General features: G+C 41.6%; 2 protein-coding genes across 3 annotated transcripts in view; one reads left to right on the top strand and one right to left on the bottom strand.

Annotated features, from left to right (window-relative positions):
• Positions 1 to 775: 775 nt before the first annotated feature.
• On the bottom strand, positions 776 to 9,179 carry gcfc2 (GC-rich sequence DNA-binding factor 2). Of its 2 annotated transcripts, none has more exons than XM_041942365.1 (18): positions 8,400 to 9,179; positions 7,776 to 7,877; positions 6,965 to 7,156; positions 6,489 to 6,728; positions 6,288 to 6,388; positions 5,893 to 6,053; positions 5,515 to 5,698; positions 4,916 to 5,039; positions 4,737 to 4,788; positions 4,417 to 4,514; positions 4,061 to 4,260; positions 3,839 to 3,983; positions 3,139 to 3,260; positions 2,621 to 2,697; positions 2,268 to 2,334; positions 1,991 to 2,137; positions 1,739 to 1,875; positions 776 to 1,307 (listed from the first exon to the last, which is right to left on the bottom strand). In XM_041942365.1, the coding sequence occupies exons 1-18, from the start codon at positions 8,707 to 8,709 to the stop codon at positions 1,175 to 1,177; spliced, it is 2,592 nt and encodes an 863-aa protein (XP_041798299.1). In that variant the 5' UTR covers positions 8,710 to 9,179; the 3' UTR covers positions 776 to 1,174. The 2 variants fall into 2 exon arrangements, with proteins under 2 accessions (XP_041798299.1, XP_041798291.1); XM_041942357.1 differs by having other exon boundaries at positions 6,489 to 6,731; positions 8,400 to 9,178.
• Positions 9,180 to 9,370: 191 nt separating this feature from the next.
• Positions 9,371 to 13,233, top strand: part of itsn2b (intersectin 2b) — a 34,521-nt gene continuing 30,658 nt past the window's right edge. Inside the window, exon 1 of the mRNA XM_041939946.1 lies at positions 9,371 to 9,577. The gene's annotated coding sequence lies outside the window, so the exon portion shown is untranslated. The remainder of the gene's footprint in view (positions 9,578 to 13,233) is intronic.

A 13,233-nucleotide genomic window follows, 5' to 3' on the forward strand; every position in this document is an offset into this window, starting at 1 on the left:
GTTCAAAGTTTGCGCACACAAATTCATATTTTGGATGAAGTTTTTGTTATCATTGCAAGTCTGGGAGTAGTATGTGGACACATCCAACCCTGACTTTACCTGCACGGGGCTGGGAAGCGATCCTGTCTCAAGAGAGCATTGACCTGAAGGTTAAATTAAGGGAGAAAAAACTTCTGACCACACACTTCTACAGGAAATCCTGTAAGACTTAATGCCAGACTTTGTATTTGTTGATGGAAGTATCTATTTAGGGACAAATGCTGTTGAACACAAGCCTCAATCCATGTAACTGGAAATGTTTGTGGTGGTGTGGTGGAAGCAAGCAACCAGCACAGGTGGCCCCAGTGGTAATTTACCTAATGTGTAATGGATAGTAAAATGATTTAGTTGTCATTTGTCACTGTGTGGTTATAGATTGTGGACATGGAAAATAATCCTATAATCAAAATGATGATTCATGATAAGCCAAGCTGAGTTTAAGACCCTTTGGTACAAATTGTGTACATAAATGAATATTAACTTGATGTAGTTAGTCAAAGCAGAATCTTTACATCTGCTGACATTATGGATTTCATGCTACAGTGAAGGACTGTTTTAACTGGATGGGGTATATGTATACTGTATATAAAAGGTGTCTGATATCTTAGTGGCTGTGCCATGCCCTCACATTTGCCTAACTTCAGTGAGATTATCAATAGAGTAAGTGCATGCTTGAATCAATAAATAACCGTAATTTACAAACCAGGAAATAGAACATAAAAACTCTAGATATATTAACAAAGCTGAAATATTTATTATTGAAAATACAGTTATCTCCTGTACAAAACAGACAGTAAAGTGTTCAACTAAAAGTAGCCAGAACACTAGTTCTTTTCCCCATAATATTTCAGTTTCCTGAAGGTATCTTGGACCGTTCATTTTCCATATATTGCCACCTCATTTTTTCAATCTGTATTTTGGTCAGAGTGCTGGTCTGACTAGCAGTGGCTATCCACCAGAAAAAGGCATCATTAACCTTGTGGCTCTTGGAACATACACGATCCAGCTCAGCTATTTTTTTTTACACCAGACAGAGCCCACTCAGTTCCTCTCCCGCTGTACAATATCCTCAACAACTGCTTTCAAAATGACAGTGTATTATTTTGGCTGTTTGATTCCAGTCCACATTTGTTGTTCATAGTGTTTCTTGGTTCAGCAGCTGGTGAGAGTAGATGACATCTTCATAGTGGTATTGATCTGCTATTGCCATGATTGAGTCATTGCACCTGATTCTGCTCAAAATCTGGAGCACCTCAACCACAGCAGACCTACAGCAGACAGGAACACACGAGACTGGATTAGAAAATTAGTTATGCTGTTGTTATAAATGTATGAAGAAAAGTCATATCTGCATGAATCTATGAAGACAATCACGAAATAAACTAAGCACAAAATCAAGTCGCATTTTGCCACTTGGAAAGTTCTGAAGCTGCAGACGTCAAAAGATGGAATAGGGAGGAAATGTTTATGTCCAACTGCTTGTGTATCTTAAAGTAGCCACTAACATGCAGCCTTTTCAATAAATAAAAGTGTCAATTTCAAATGAAAATAAAAATAAATGGATTTATTTGGCAGTTTCTTGTCTATTCAAATGTGAAAATCTTAGACATTGTCTTTTTATCCCATTTCACTGTAACTAATTTGACTGCACGGCAATTCCAAAATCTTTTTCTCTCTTACGGAATCACACTTTTATTACCTAGTGTTTGGGTCTTCAGGATGCTGCTGTTTGCAGATGGTATGAACTTTCTGAACTAGGTGGCTTCCGAAGTTCTGGAGCTGAGGCAAACAGACAGTTTCTCCTTTGAGCCAAGAGAGCGGCAGACTTTCTGCTATCTGGAGAAAGAGAGAGAGACAGCAGTGTGAAGTTAACCAAGAGATACAACCAGACCATTATCAAGGCCGAGCGCATAGACACACATTCCACATTAAAAATGATTAATGCAAACACCTTTCTGCAGGCATGGACAGCGTTGTTGTGCAGTGTCTGACTGCACAGGGTGATCATCAGGTATCGGTTCAGCAGTTTGTCCAACATCAGTTCCTTCAACACAGACTCTGGAAGTAGCGAATCCCATTTCCCCATGTTACCTAGTAGCTGATAAAAAGACAAAACAACTCTGATTAACAAACAGAAACCTGGAAAATGCACCTCCTCACTTGCAAAGACTGAGATCAGATAAAGGCACAAAAGTGTTTTTAAAAAAGCCTTTGTTAGACAGCAGTACCTTTATGGCCGCCCAGAACTGTTGATCCCTGAAGCGGCACTGAGGGGACGACCGGTCTTCTAGGAACCTGGATATAAAAACAAGCACTTTTTTGATTAGCTTGCTCGTTGAACAATACAAGTCAAAGGTCATTCATTGACAATTTTATCTCATAATTAAGCAGAGACATATTTGAGTCTATACTGTATGCTGGGCAAAGAAAGACGACACTTCTTTGAGTTTGTATAAGAGCATGTGTTACACTGCCCTTCACAAGGACGACGCTGAAGTGACATCATACCTGATTTCTCCTTGTAAGTCATTCAAATAATCACTTAATGTTTAAATTGAAAGAGGCAAGAAAAGAAACTGACTTTTTGGGGTACAGAGGGATGAAGACATCTTCATCTACACAACTCCTCAGTCGGCCGATCACAGCCTCCACCAATATCTGCATGGGACATAAATAGGCATCGCTAACACAAACATGTTCATATACTTTATACCAGGCATCTCAAACCGGTTCCATAAAGGGCCGCGTGGCTGCAGGTTTTCATTCCAACCCAGGAGGAGCACATCAGGCCAACCAATCAACATCAAGGGATCACTTAGTTATCAGCTGAAGACTGAGATCAGCTGATTAATTGATTCCAGCCTGGTGTGTTCCTCCTTGGTTGGAATGAAAACTTGCAGCCACGCGGCCCTTTATGGAACCGGTTTGAGATGCCTGCTTTATACTGTATATTCATATATATTGTATGTTAATGTGGTCTTTCATATCATGTCTTATTGTGAGATAGCGTTAGTGCAACTTTTAAAAGGTTAAAAATTTGAAACGCAGAATGATTTCTGTGTTTACAGCTTTATAAGCTTAACATATGAGTGGCTTTACCTTGACCGGTTTACTCTGCTCTCCTTCAAAGATGGAATAGTCCTCCTTCAGTGTGTGGCAGACATCAGATAGACAAACTGACTGATGGCAGGACATGGGATCCCACACCAGCTCCACATAGGCTAAACAAACACAGAGCAAAACAGACGGGGAGAACGTGAGTTTCTGCAGTTTCACAGAGACTGATATGGTGAAAGAAAGTATGTTGAGGGATTGTTATAAGGTGGATGATATCAAACACATCAAACAAATCAGAACTTGCTATGCTAGCCTGCTTTCCATTTGTGGAGAAGCACCCCGCCAGTAGGCAGTTAAAGATCAGGAAGCAGAGAGGATGAGACAGACAAGGAACATTTTGAGAGAGAAATAAGAAACTGGCACAGCAGCAGAAAACCATGTACAGTCCTGCTGTTAAGCCATGTCAGACTACAGTGAGAAAAGAAAAACAAATTTCTTGTTTTCCTATATATAGCCAACAAAATGAACAAGTAAGTTTTCTGTCTAGAAAAATACAGCTCCATTGCACCTTCAAACAGCCTTTACTAATGTCTACATGCTCTTTCTCCTGCATTTTCACATGTTAAACCTATTGAAAATATGGCTCATTTTGTGTGTTTGTGCTCATTGAGTGGTGTAGTGGAGTAGGTAAAATGTTGGAAAAGTCATAGAGCATGGATAAGTGTGTGTGTGTGTGCGTTACCTGTTATTTTGGGTAGGACAGTCTTTTCTATGACATTAGACAGTGTCTGTCTATCTGTGCGCTCTAGCTCCTCGTGGCCATGACCGTGGCAAAAGGTTTCCACTGCTGTGAACCATGGGAGGTTTTCAAAGTCCCCACTATCATTCTGAAACACACAAATTCCGTTGGACTCAAAATGTAATTTATGCACAAGGTAGTTTCTGGGTTTGTGTCCACATGTACCTTTAGTGGGTTCCACCCCAACAGCTGATGTCTTATGATGGGGTTCATCAATTTGGGCAGACACAGAGAGATGTAGGCACTGTAGTAAGAGTCTGAGTAAGATCCTCTCCATTCTTCAAAGCGGGACAGAATCTTCTTAACGTTGCAGAACTCGTCCTGGACGTCAGAAAACACTGCCTGGGACCTCAAGAGGATATCAGCTGGAGAGGGCAGCGGAGAGGGAAGCAAAAAAAGCAACCAAGGCATCAGAGTACTGACAAATATTTACAGTTTGTAGTGTTAACGCTGCGATGTCAAAATCAAGTCCTGGTCTACAGGATGAAGCTGTTAGTTGAACAGATTTAATTCCACCTCACCTGTCTTCTTCTGCAGCTGCTCCTCCTCCTCTGCTGAAAGCTGTGTGTCTTCAGGTATATCAGAGTCATCCTCAGTTTTAACAACAGTGTCTGCCTCACTGCAACATGTCAAACAAACATCATATAACTATCTCGATAAGAGTAGAATGATATACCTTTTCACAGACCTTGTACATTGCATTGAATTTGAAATTCATTTTGTGAGCACTTCTAACTTGCTACTACGGCAAGTTGTTTATTGGATAGAATATATTTAATACATGAAAAAGGCAATACAACAAAGAAGAAAATGAAAAAAGTTTATCTTGACAGACACTCACCTTTGAGTTTCTGTTCCATTGCCTGAGTTTCCACTCTGTTCATCTGTGCAATCTACAAAAGTGAGATGAAAAAATACAGTTAATGTAAATATTCTTTTCAGAGTATTTTGAGACTTATTGTACATAAACATAAACAGTTTGATCACAAATGTACCTAGAGACACAAGGATGTTACTCACAGCTGAGCTGCTGCAGGCTGTCAGCCTGCTCCTTGGTCCTCTGTCTTCTCTGCACCAACAGCGCCTCCATCTGGTCAGACAGCAGAGTGTGCAACTCCAATTCCAGTGAGTTGATCTCAACAACCTGTCAACATTTAACAATTCAGGCTCAGTCAGCAAATTATCAAAATGTATTTCTGCAGCTCTTGGTTTCGATTATTTTGCCCAGTAGGGCCAAAACTGTTCAAGCTGTTGTTGTTCAAACTGTCTGATTATGACAGAGAGCATTGTGATCAAACACAACTACATGTCTATTTAATGTCAGTTGTGTTTAACCATTCACAATCATTTTATCATTACACATGAGATAAATACACTCCATGATCACACCAATAAAAATTATTTGACAACAATCTCATCAAATTTGGCTGCCAAAACTTAAAGCCTACCCACCAGGTCTAAAAACTAAACCTCAATCCAATACAAAGGATTCTTTTTTCAGGGGATTCTACGTTAATGACAACATACTTAGGAATAGTATATTATTATTGCTAACTTATATTACTGTTTATATGATAGTTAACAGGGATATTAACTGAACAGATTTACTCATTCCTGACCTTCTCCCTTAGACACTCCACTAGGTTGTGGACATAGAGGGTCATGGCCCTGTAAAACTTCAGCTGGCTTTCTGAGGAACTTTCCCCCAGGGTCTCCACTGAGGTTTTAGCACTCTCAACATCGTACTCCATCCTCCTCAGCTCTGCCTGCCGTGCTCTGTGCACCTCCTTCAGAGAGTCTAGTCTAGAGAGAAAAATATCAGAAAGAGTTGTGAAGTGAAGAACACACAAGAATACCGCAAAAATGCATTCGGAAATATTGTTTATTACAATATTAAGGCATATCAGGCCAATATTTGATTAATCAATGCTTTCACTATAATGTCGAATTGATTATGCGATGCAACATTAAGACTACTAAAGCAAGAAGACACTTACTTTCCGGTTATCCTCTTCTTGACCATTGAGAGACTGATGGGAGGAAGAGTCTTTGGGATTCTGACCCCTGCTGATGTCTTCTTTTGTCTTCGCCTGTCTGGCCTGCTGCGACTGCTGTTGCTGTAACTGCTGTAGCAGCTGGAGTCACTGCCAGATGGGCTCTGAGGAGAAGAAAAGAGAAGGATAAAAGATGTCAAAGCTGCAGTACAGAGAGGAGTAGTTATACTGATGGAAGGCTTGAGTCTTTAGAAAAGTAGACTATTCTGCCATTTGAGAGTGGCTAGTTTTGCGCTAAATTGGACAAGAGACCCAGACAGAAAGAATGAGACACAGAAAAGTCATAGGAGAAAGAAAGAGGAAAACAGAGTAAGAAGGCTGCCTCAATCTCTTCCTACCTCTTCTCCTGGACGTCTCTTGACTCCCTTCCCAATTTGTGTCTCCTCCCAAAGTTCTTGCTCTTCTCCATCGGTTCCTGAGAGACTGCCATCACTTCCTCCTAGATTACACACAAACATCCAAAAGAGTAAACCTCATATTCAGACAATTTGGTGCAAAACCTCTTCACCCCATCTTCCCTTTCTGCCTCCCTCCCCTACCAAGTTTCTCCGCAATCCTTTCCCTGATGCTCTTCAATCGTGGGGCGAACTCGATTCTTCTCTCATGATCATCTGGCTCATCATCATCATCTCTATCTTCGTTATCGTCTCTGCTGTAGTGGTCCGGGGTGCTACCAGCGGAACTCTGGCCATCTCTACCCAAAGGAATGAACTCTTTTTGGGTTCGGATGGCGTGACGCCTCCTTCTGGCTGCCTGGATCTCTTCAGCATTAGGGATAACTGCTGTAAACACAAATCAACTGACACATTAATGCAGGTATACATAAGGATGCATCTCTCTCTCTCCCCCTCTCTCTCTCCCTCTCCAATGTCTTATATTGCCTCCTTTATCACAATGATAGAGCCAGGTTGTACATACATTGTACGTTCGTAGGAACCTATAGCCTCCATAATGAATGTTGATTTTGTCTGTTGACACACACACACATAGAGCAAACACCAACAGAAACACATACCTGGTTTAGTAGCTGAGTGGCTGGAGTCTGAAGTCGAGCTAACTGAGGGAGACCTGACACCAACTTCATCACTACCACTGTCGCTGTCATCGTCATCATCGTCATCATTGTGGTGCTGAGCATGTGGTGAAGCCTGACTGTCATAATCTTGCCTAAAAGAACTAGATGGTGGGACACCTCCACCTGCCGGGGCTGGGAGAGAGCAGAGGGCCGATACCAAAAATAATGATGCTAATTATTATTGACATAATTACTGAAATAAAAAAAAATAGAAAATGAAATGAAATGTTTAGACAGTTCTTCAATGACTAACACATGTTGAGTTTGTAGGATGACAATCCTTAGACATTTTCAACAGGTTGGAGTTTCGTACAAGCGCTTTCTTGAGATCAAAGTAACACTACACCAAATCTTTATCTTTGCTGACATACTAATGCTTTACCCCTTCTCCCTGATCCATGAATATTTTTAAAATCATACTACAACCAACTCTTATCAGAATGTACATCAGTTACCAGTTTATTAGATGCTGATGTTGTTGGCACCACAAATTATAGCCTCATTAAGACTGAATCAACACCTCAAACCTTAGTATACCCTTCATTAAGTCAAGATTCCCTGCAGAGATGCTGTATCAGACTGCATTAGAGCTAGCTCTGTGTACTTAACAAGCTGTCACCTGACATGTTTTTAGTGTACATAGACAGAGCGTGATCAGAAGAGTTGTGCATGCAACGTGACAACTATCATTGTGACCTGCTGGCGTGAAAGGGTCATGAGTGTTTCTAATATGAACCAGTCAGGTACCTACCTGTGCTGTGGGTGGTCTTGGCAGGTGAAGGCTCCTTTCTCCTTACTTGGAACAGCACAGCTTTATCAGTGGACTTCTTCACTTTAAACACTGGCCCATCAGCTAAGACCGTAAAAAGAAAAACAGATCCATGAGCAAAATCTTAACCTTGACAAAGACCCTCCCCCTTACAAAATTGTCACTAACATAGCATACAGGACCCATATACGTTGATAGCGTACTTAAGCTGTACACATTGCATAACACATTTGCAATTAATAAAAGATACTTTAAAAAAACTGGCATGCAGTGAACCTGAAGTGGACGTGAAGTGACTTTTGGTGCTGGGCACTTGACAGTTCGATTAAATGTGTGCACACAAGCAGAGGTAATGGGAGATTGTAAGTGGCGACCAAATCCCACTAACAATTCTGATCAAATATATTCTGTCAAGATATCTACATTATTTTAAGAATAATATAAAATACAACAAATCCACGTCCCTGCTAGCAATTTCAAATGAATTTCATATTTGCCTAACGTTCGTGACTAACTGTCGTCGAGTACGTTAACCTAACGTTAGCTAACCTGGGTTTGACTGGGTCCACCTTTGAAAACATTGACGACAAAACACCATAATAATACCTTTGTCGTCAGAGAAACTGAGGACGGAGTTGGTTTTCTTTTTAATCCCATCCCCGTCGTTCTTTCTCTCTTCTGGCACTCCCAACGTCTCCCCGTCTTCTCCGTCACTGCTGTCCGGCTTGGGAGGCGTCGCTTCCCGCTTGGAACTGCAAGAGATGCCGCGGCCCTGGGCCAGACTGAACGGCTTATTTACCACAACTGGAGCTTTCTCATTTTCCTCTCCATCACCGTTGTTCTTCTCCTCGTCCTCCTCCTCACTGGAGTTCGCTTTTCTCTGCCGAAAGTTCCTCCGGGGCTTTTTATTGAACATTTTGTCCCACTTGCATTGAAGTCGCTGGTACCTGAGTTGTATACTGGAAGCAAGTCGCGGTTACTTACGTTACGCCAAAAATCGTTTGAGGAAGTCGCAAATGTAACGTGAAGCAGTCGCAATGCACTACTGATTATGTAGTCAGCAGTGGCATTTATAGGGGCTAGCCCAAAAAAGTAAACAACTTTCAATTAATTTTACATTCTTCAGCATTTTAAACTGCATTTTAGTTGAAAACTTTTCACACATGGAAGTAAACTGTAACATAGACCCGACTATTTACCAGTCTGGTCACCTGTTCCACTAATTAGGCATAATACACTGAATAAATGAATAATGGCTTTTGGCTCAGGATATTAGATGTGGCAAAATGTCAGGCAAAATTGGCGGAATTGATGAATATTTGCGTTTATCTCGAGATAACGTTACATCATTCGGTAGATAACTTTGTCAGCGTAGAACTTCAAACGAAAGAAAAATGACTGCAGTTCTTGTTCTACCGTCTTCCTTATCTTTCTCCCACCACCTCTCCCATCAATTGTCCCCCTGCTCCATCTGCTCAGCTCGTATTCCTCCCTGTCTCCCTCCTCCCACTCAGCGGACGGTCGGACGTTAACAGCGCCCCGCAGCCACACATCCACCGCTCACTTGTTGTCAGCCATGTTGTTGGTGTGACACACCGAGCTGTCAGCAACAGGTTCTCTGAGTTAACAGCGCTGTTAAACTTGAACATTTCTCCAACAAAGAGTGCTCTCTGCGGACATTAAACCTCCGCGGTGTGTCTGGGAAACCCTCCCGGAGTGGTGGCTGATAAGTTCGGGCCCCTCAGAAGCTCGGAAGTTGATGTTTTTTGGCCGCAGTGAGAGAGGTACGCAAGCGAAACTGCTTATCTAAGCATGGGTGTAAGTTTGATATTGCTATGGTAATGGTTTTATGGATGGCTTTTAGGTTCCACATAAGCTTCACGACTATGTATACTTTCGCCTGTCAATGTTTGTACATGTGTTGGATTCAGGAACATAAAAGAGAAGTATTTTTGAAGGGACGGTGATGCTTCTCTGCGGATCTAGCCTCAAAACAACCCGGGATGGGTGTTAGGTTAGCTAGCTAAGTTATGAGTTCATTAGGTGTTAGTCGTGATCCATACGTACATGATGATCCATGTATCGGTAACGTTGCTCCTGGTAGGCGAGCATATAGGTGGAAAGTTGAGTTGTAAAGGCAGATTTGCAGGAAAGTCTCCTAAATTCCTCTCGGTTCAAACTAGTTATGCAGGTTGCAGGCAGGTCTCAGACTGGCTGGTGACAAGTTATCAGAGAATGTTACTCTATCGGTTTATCTTACAGACACACGGAGGGAAGTTGGTCTTAAGTTTGAGTTTGTGAATCAAGAAAATCTTTGCTCCTCGATAAGAGTCGCAGTGCTCAGTTATGTCTGTATTTGGAAGTTTGGGCCTATGCTGGGTTGTCCCAAAGTGGATCTCTTGGTCGAACAGCAGTCCTAAGTGACATATAAAGCCACCAGTAAAAAAAAAAAAAGCATCACTTCCAACATCATTGATGGCTTATGCTCAATATTTATTTGTTTTGCCAATATTTGAGAACCAATAGTTCAGCTGGTACTAGTTTTTCATTTGTGGAGTTAACCAGATGCAAACTTATTTGTCTTTGCCTGCTTTTATTGAGATGCGCACAAATCACTTCATTTTAAAATAAGAAAAAAAGTTTCAATCTATTTTTGCATAGTGTTTTACTACACAGCAGGCCGATGCTGAGAAATGTTTCTGAGGGTGATCACTCGTTTTGAAGGCTGGGATGTGAGCTGGATGTTGAAGAGTCTAGAGGAGATGATGCCACCAGTATTCAAGCCAGCAAAATGTCATGAGTTGCCTCAGTGGTGTTAATGTGCTTATATTCGCATGTGTGTTCGGTTGATAAGTAAGTGTGGTTATGTACCGTTTCTCTGACACACTTTCATACATTCACAGTAATACACATAGCTTAGTACAGTGACTGAAGGCCAGGTAAGCTGCTTTTTATGAAGTGTCTCTGTCACTGCCGGTAATGTAACAGACTCTTTTGTTTTGTCTTGCCAGCTGTCTTTACCTCTTCATAACTTTCATGGGCATCTTTGTTGTCTTCCACATACTGTAATAACGTTACTAAATGGAGAGTTGCCCTTCAACTGATCAATCTGGTTTGACCTCCATGTTCACAAACTTCCGCCAGGCTTAAGCATCCTCAAAGCAAAACAATTAATGCCTGCCAGCTGCAGGAGTACTGCGAATTTGAGCCACACTTCAGACCTTTCTGTAGAGGGAAAAGTGAGGGTTACTGCTTACATTATTGATTAAACAGTATATGAATCACTGTCATGCTACTTGAGATTATCACTACTGTTGCAAGTGTGACCATATGACTTGGAAAAGCAGGACAGGCCCAGTATTGGTTTAGTAGAGAACTTATTGAGCAGATGTTCGAAGGTTTAACCTTTGACATCCTCCACCTTAATATCTTCTTCAATAAACGACAGTGAAAATGACAAAAGGCAACACATGTACATATACACACAGTGCTAGAAATATCCTGCTTTAACTCAGTTCATACTGTAAAATGTCAATGTATCAAAGTACTTTCTCCAGTCCTGACATATCTTCCTGATATATGGACAAATCAGGGTGGGCCAAAGCAGACTAAAGGAGTGAGAGGCGTGCCTTGCCTCTTAAGAAAACAAAACCCAGCACTGCAAACAGCATTAATCAAACCCAATCTGAAACACCCCAAAAGGCCTTTGCGACACTGTGAACACCAGTGGTGGGTGGTGAGTTGTTGCTGAAATATCAAGGCCAGCCAAAGTGCTAGCTCTATGATGGGAACAAGCCGGGAAAAAAGAAAAAATATCATCAGAAGTGAGGAGAATGCGTGATGAAGGAGACGGATGGCCAAAGGAGTGTGGGTAGTTTTATTGTATACAGAAACAAACACAGACCGAGAGGGAGCAGTAGAGTCATCGGGGAGAAAGAGGGTCGTGTATGGAGTGGATGTCATTGGTGTGAGGTCAGCAAGCGAGGCGGCTGAAAATCAATCTTTTCGTAGAAACACAAGCAGCACTTGTTTCAGAGTAGGGATGAGGACAGGTCACGGGCACACAAGTGGTAGAGTACAGATTTAGGGGCAGACATAGATATATAATGACACATGGAGATACAGACAGAGACAGAGAGAGAGGAAAAAATGCACTGTCCAAAAGACAGTCATGGAATGAGGAAGTGGAGGGATAAAGAGAGGAGGAAAGGTTCATCAATCAGTGACTTCTTCCTCAGTCTCAGTACACACTAACATAAGGGACAAACAGACACAGATGCAGTCAGAATGAGAGAAGAGTGATTCAAAGCTACTCCTGAAACAGCTCAGGTCAGGGACAGCCAGGCTATTTATCCAACAGTCTCTGTGTGTTGTATATACTAAGGGAGAGACAGAAATGTCCCAGTCTCTCAGCAAGTACCAAAGCAGAACTGAAGCAGGTGAGATCTGACAGACATAGCGAAGCCAAGCCAAAATCACACTCTGCTTAAGTGTGGTGTTTCTATTGCTGCCACACTCCAGTCTGGCATTAATTCACTATTAACTGGTTCATTTTGACCTTGAAAAATATTTAAATGTAATCATTTTTTAGTCCAAAGAAAATGTGCAAGCTGAAAAAGTTTCCACTGGTTTTAACCAAATGCCTGCTGGGACTGCCCAGACCAACAAGCCTCTTTCACAGAAGGCATTTGACTTGCCAAAGCAGGAAGACTACAGGTGTAATCAATTATATAACAAGGGCCACAATCTGTTTGGTATTGATAGCCTCAGAGCCATGCCACTGTGTATGCTGGCTCACTGATGAGACGTCATGTGCACTTAAAGGGGACAGAGTCCTCATTAACAGTCTTAATTACTGCATTGGCCAATATAGGCCTTGATTTGCCTTGTCAGGCAAGCATGTCTAAGGTGTGCAGTCAAATTATGCTGCTGAGCTCTGCAGCGACTCAGTCTGCTTGACAACTTTTTCATTTTAAGAATGAATTCATACAGGCTGTTGCCTGTACACACAAACTGAAGTACAATAAATGCAACCTCTCTTTGTGAATAGTTAGTAGACTGTTGGCTACCTGCCAGTCACTTCTCTGTACAATATCTCCTGCACCTGGTCTAACAGTGTTTTTACCTGTTCTATGCACCTTGACAGTAAGGTCCCATTTACACCTGGTATTTTGGACTGTCATCATCGTCCACAGCATCCATAATGTTGCACTGCATCCGATTCACTACCCTTTGCATTTACATCTGTAATTAATAATCATTCTTATTATGTAAATTCTGCCCATGTGTGATAGTACACTAAACTGATGTACTGGCAGTCTCATCAACAAACATGATGCGTCTCAGGTGAAGGAAGCAACGCCATAGTGCTCATTCATTGTTAAATCACTTTTTACAAGGAAAGACTCACTACCCAATACTACTATTGTAGCGTTTCACT

The sequence above is a fragment of the Chelmon rostratus genome, chromosome 1, assembly GCF_017976325.1.
Source record: "Chelmon rostratus isolate fCheRos1 chromosome 1, fCheRos1.pri, whole genome shotgun sequence".
Taxonomy (NCBI): domain Eukaryota; kingdom Metazoa; phylum Chordata; class Actinopteri; order Chaetodontiformes; family Chaetodontidae; genus Chelmon; species Chelmon rostratus.

What these genes read in the sequence shown, in the direction of transcription:
- gcfc2 (XM_041942357.1), bottom strand. Translation starts at nt 8,709, where the DNA reads ATGTTCAATAAAAAGCCCCGGAGGAACTTTCGGCAGAGAAAAGCGAAC. An exon ending in GCAGCTGCAGAAGAAGACAG is followed by an intron (nt 4,261 to 4,416) that starts GTGAGGTGGAAT and finishes TGCCCTCTCCAG; the next exon opens with CTGATATCCTCTTGAGGTCC. An exon ending in AGCAGAGTAAACCGGTCAAG is followed by an intron (nt 2,698 to 3,138) that starts GTAAAGCCACTC and finishes TGTCCCATGCAG; the next exon opens with ATATTGGTGGAGGCTGTGAT.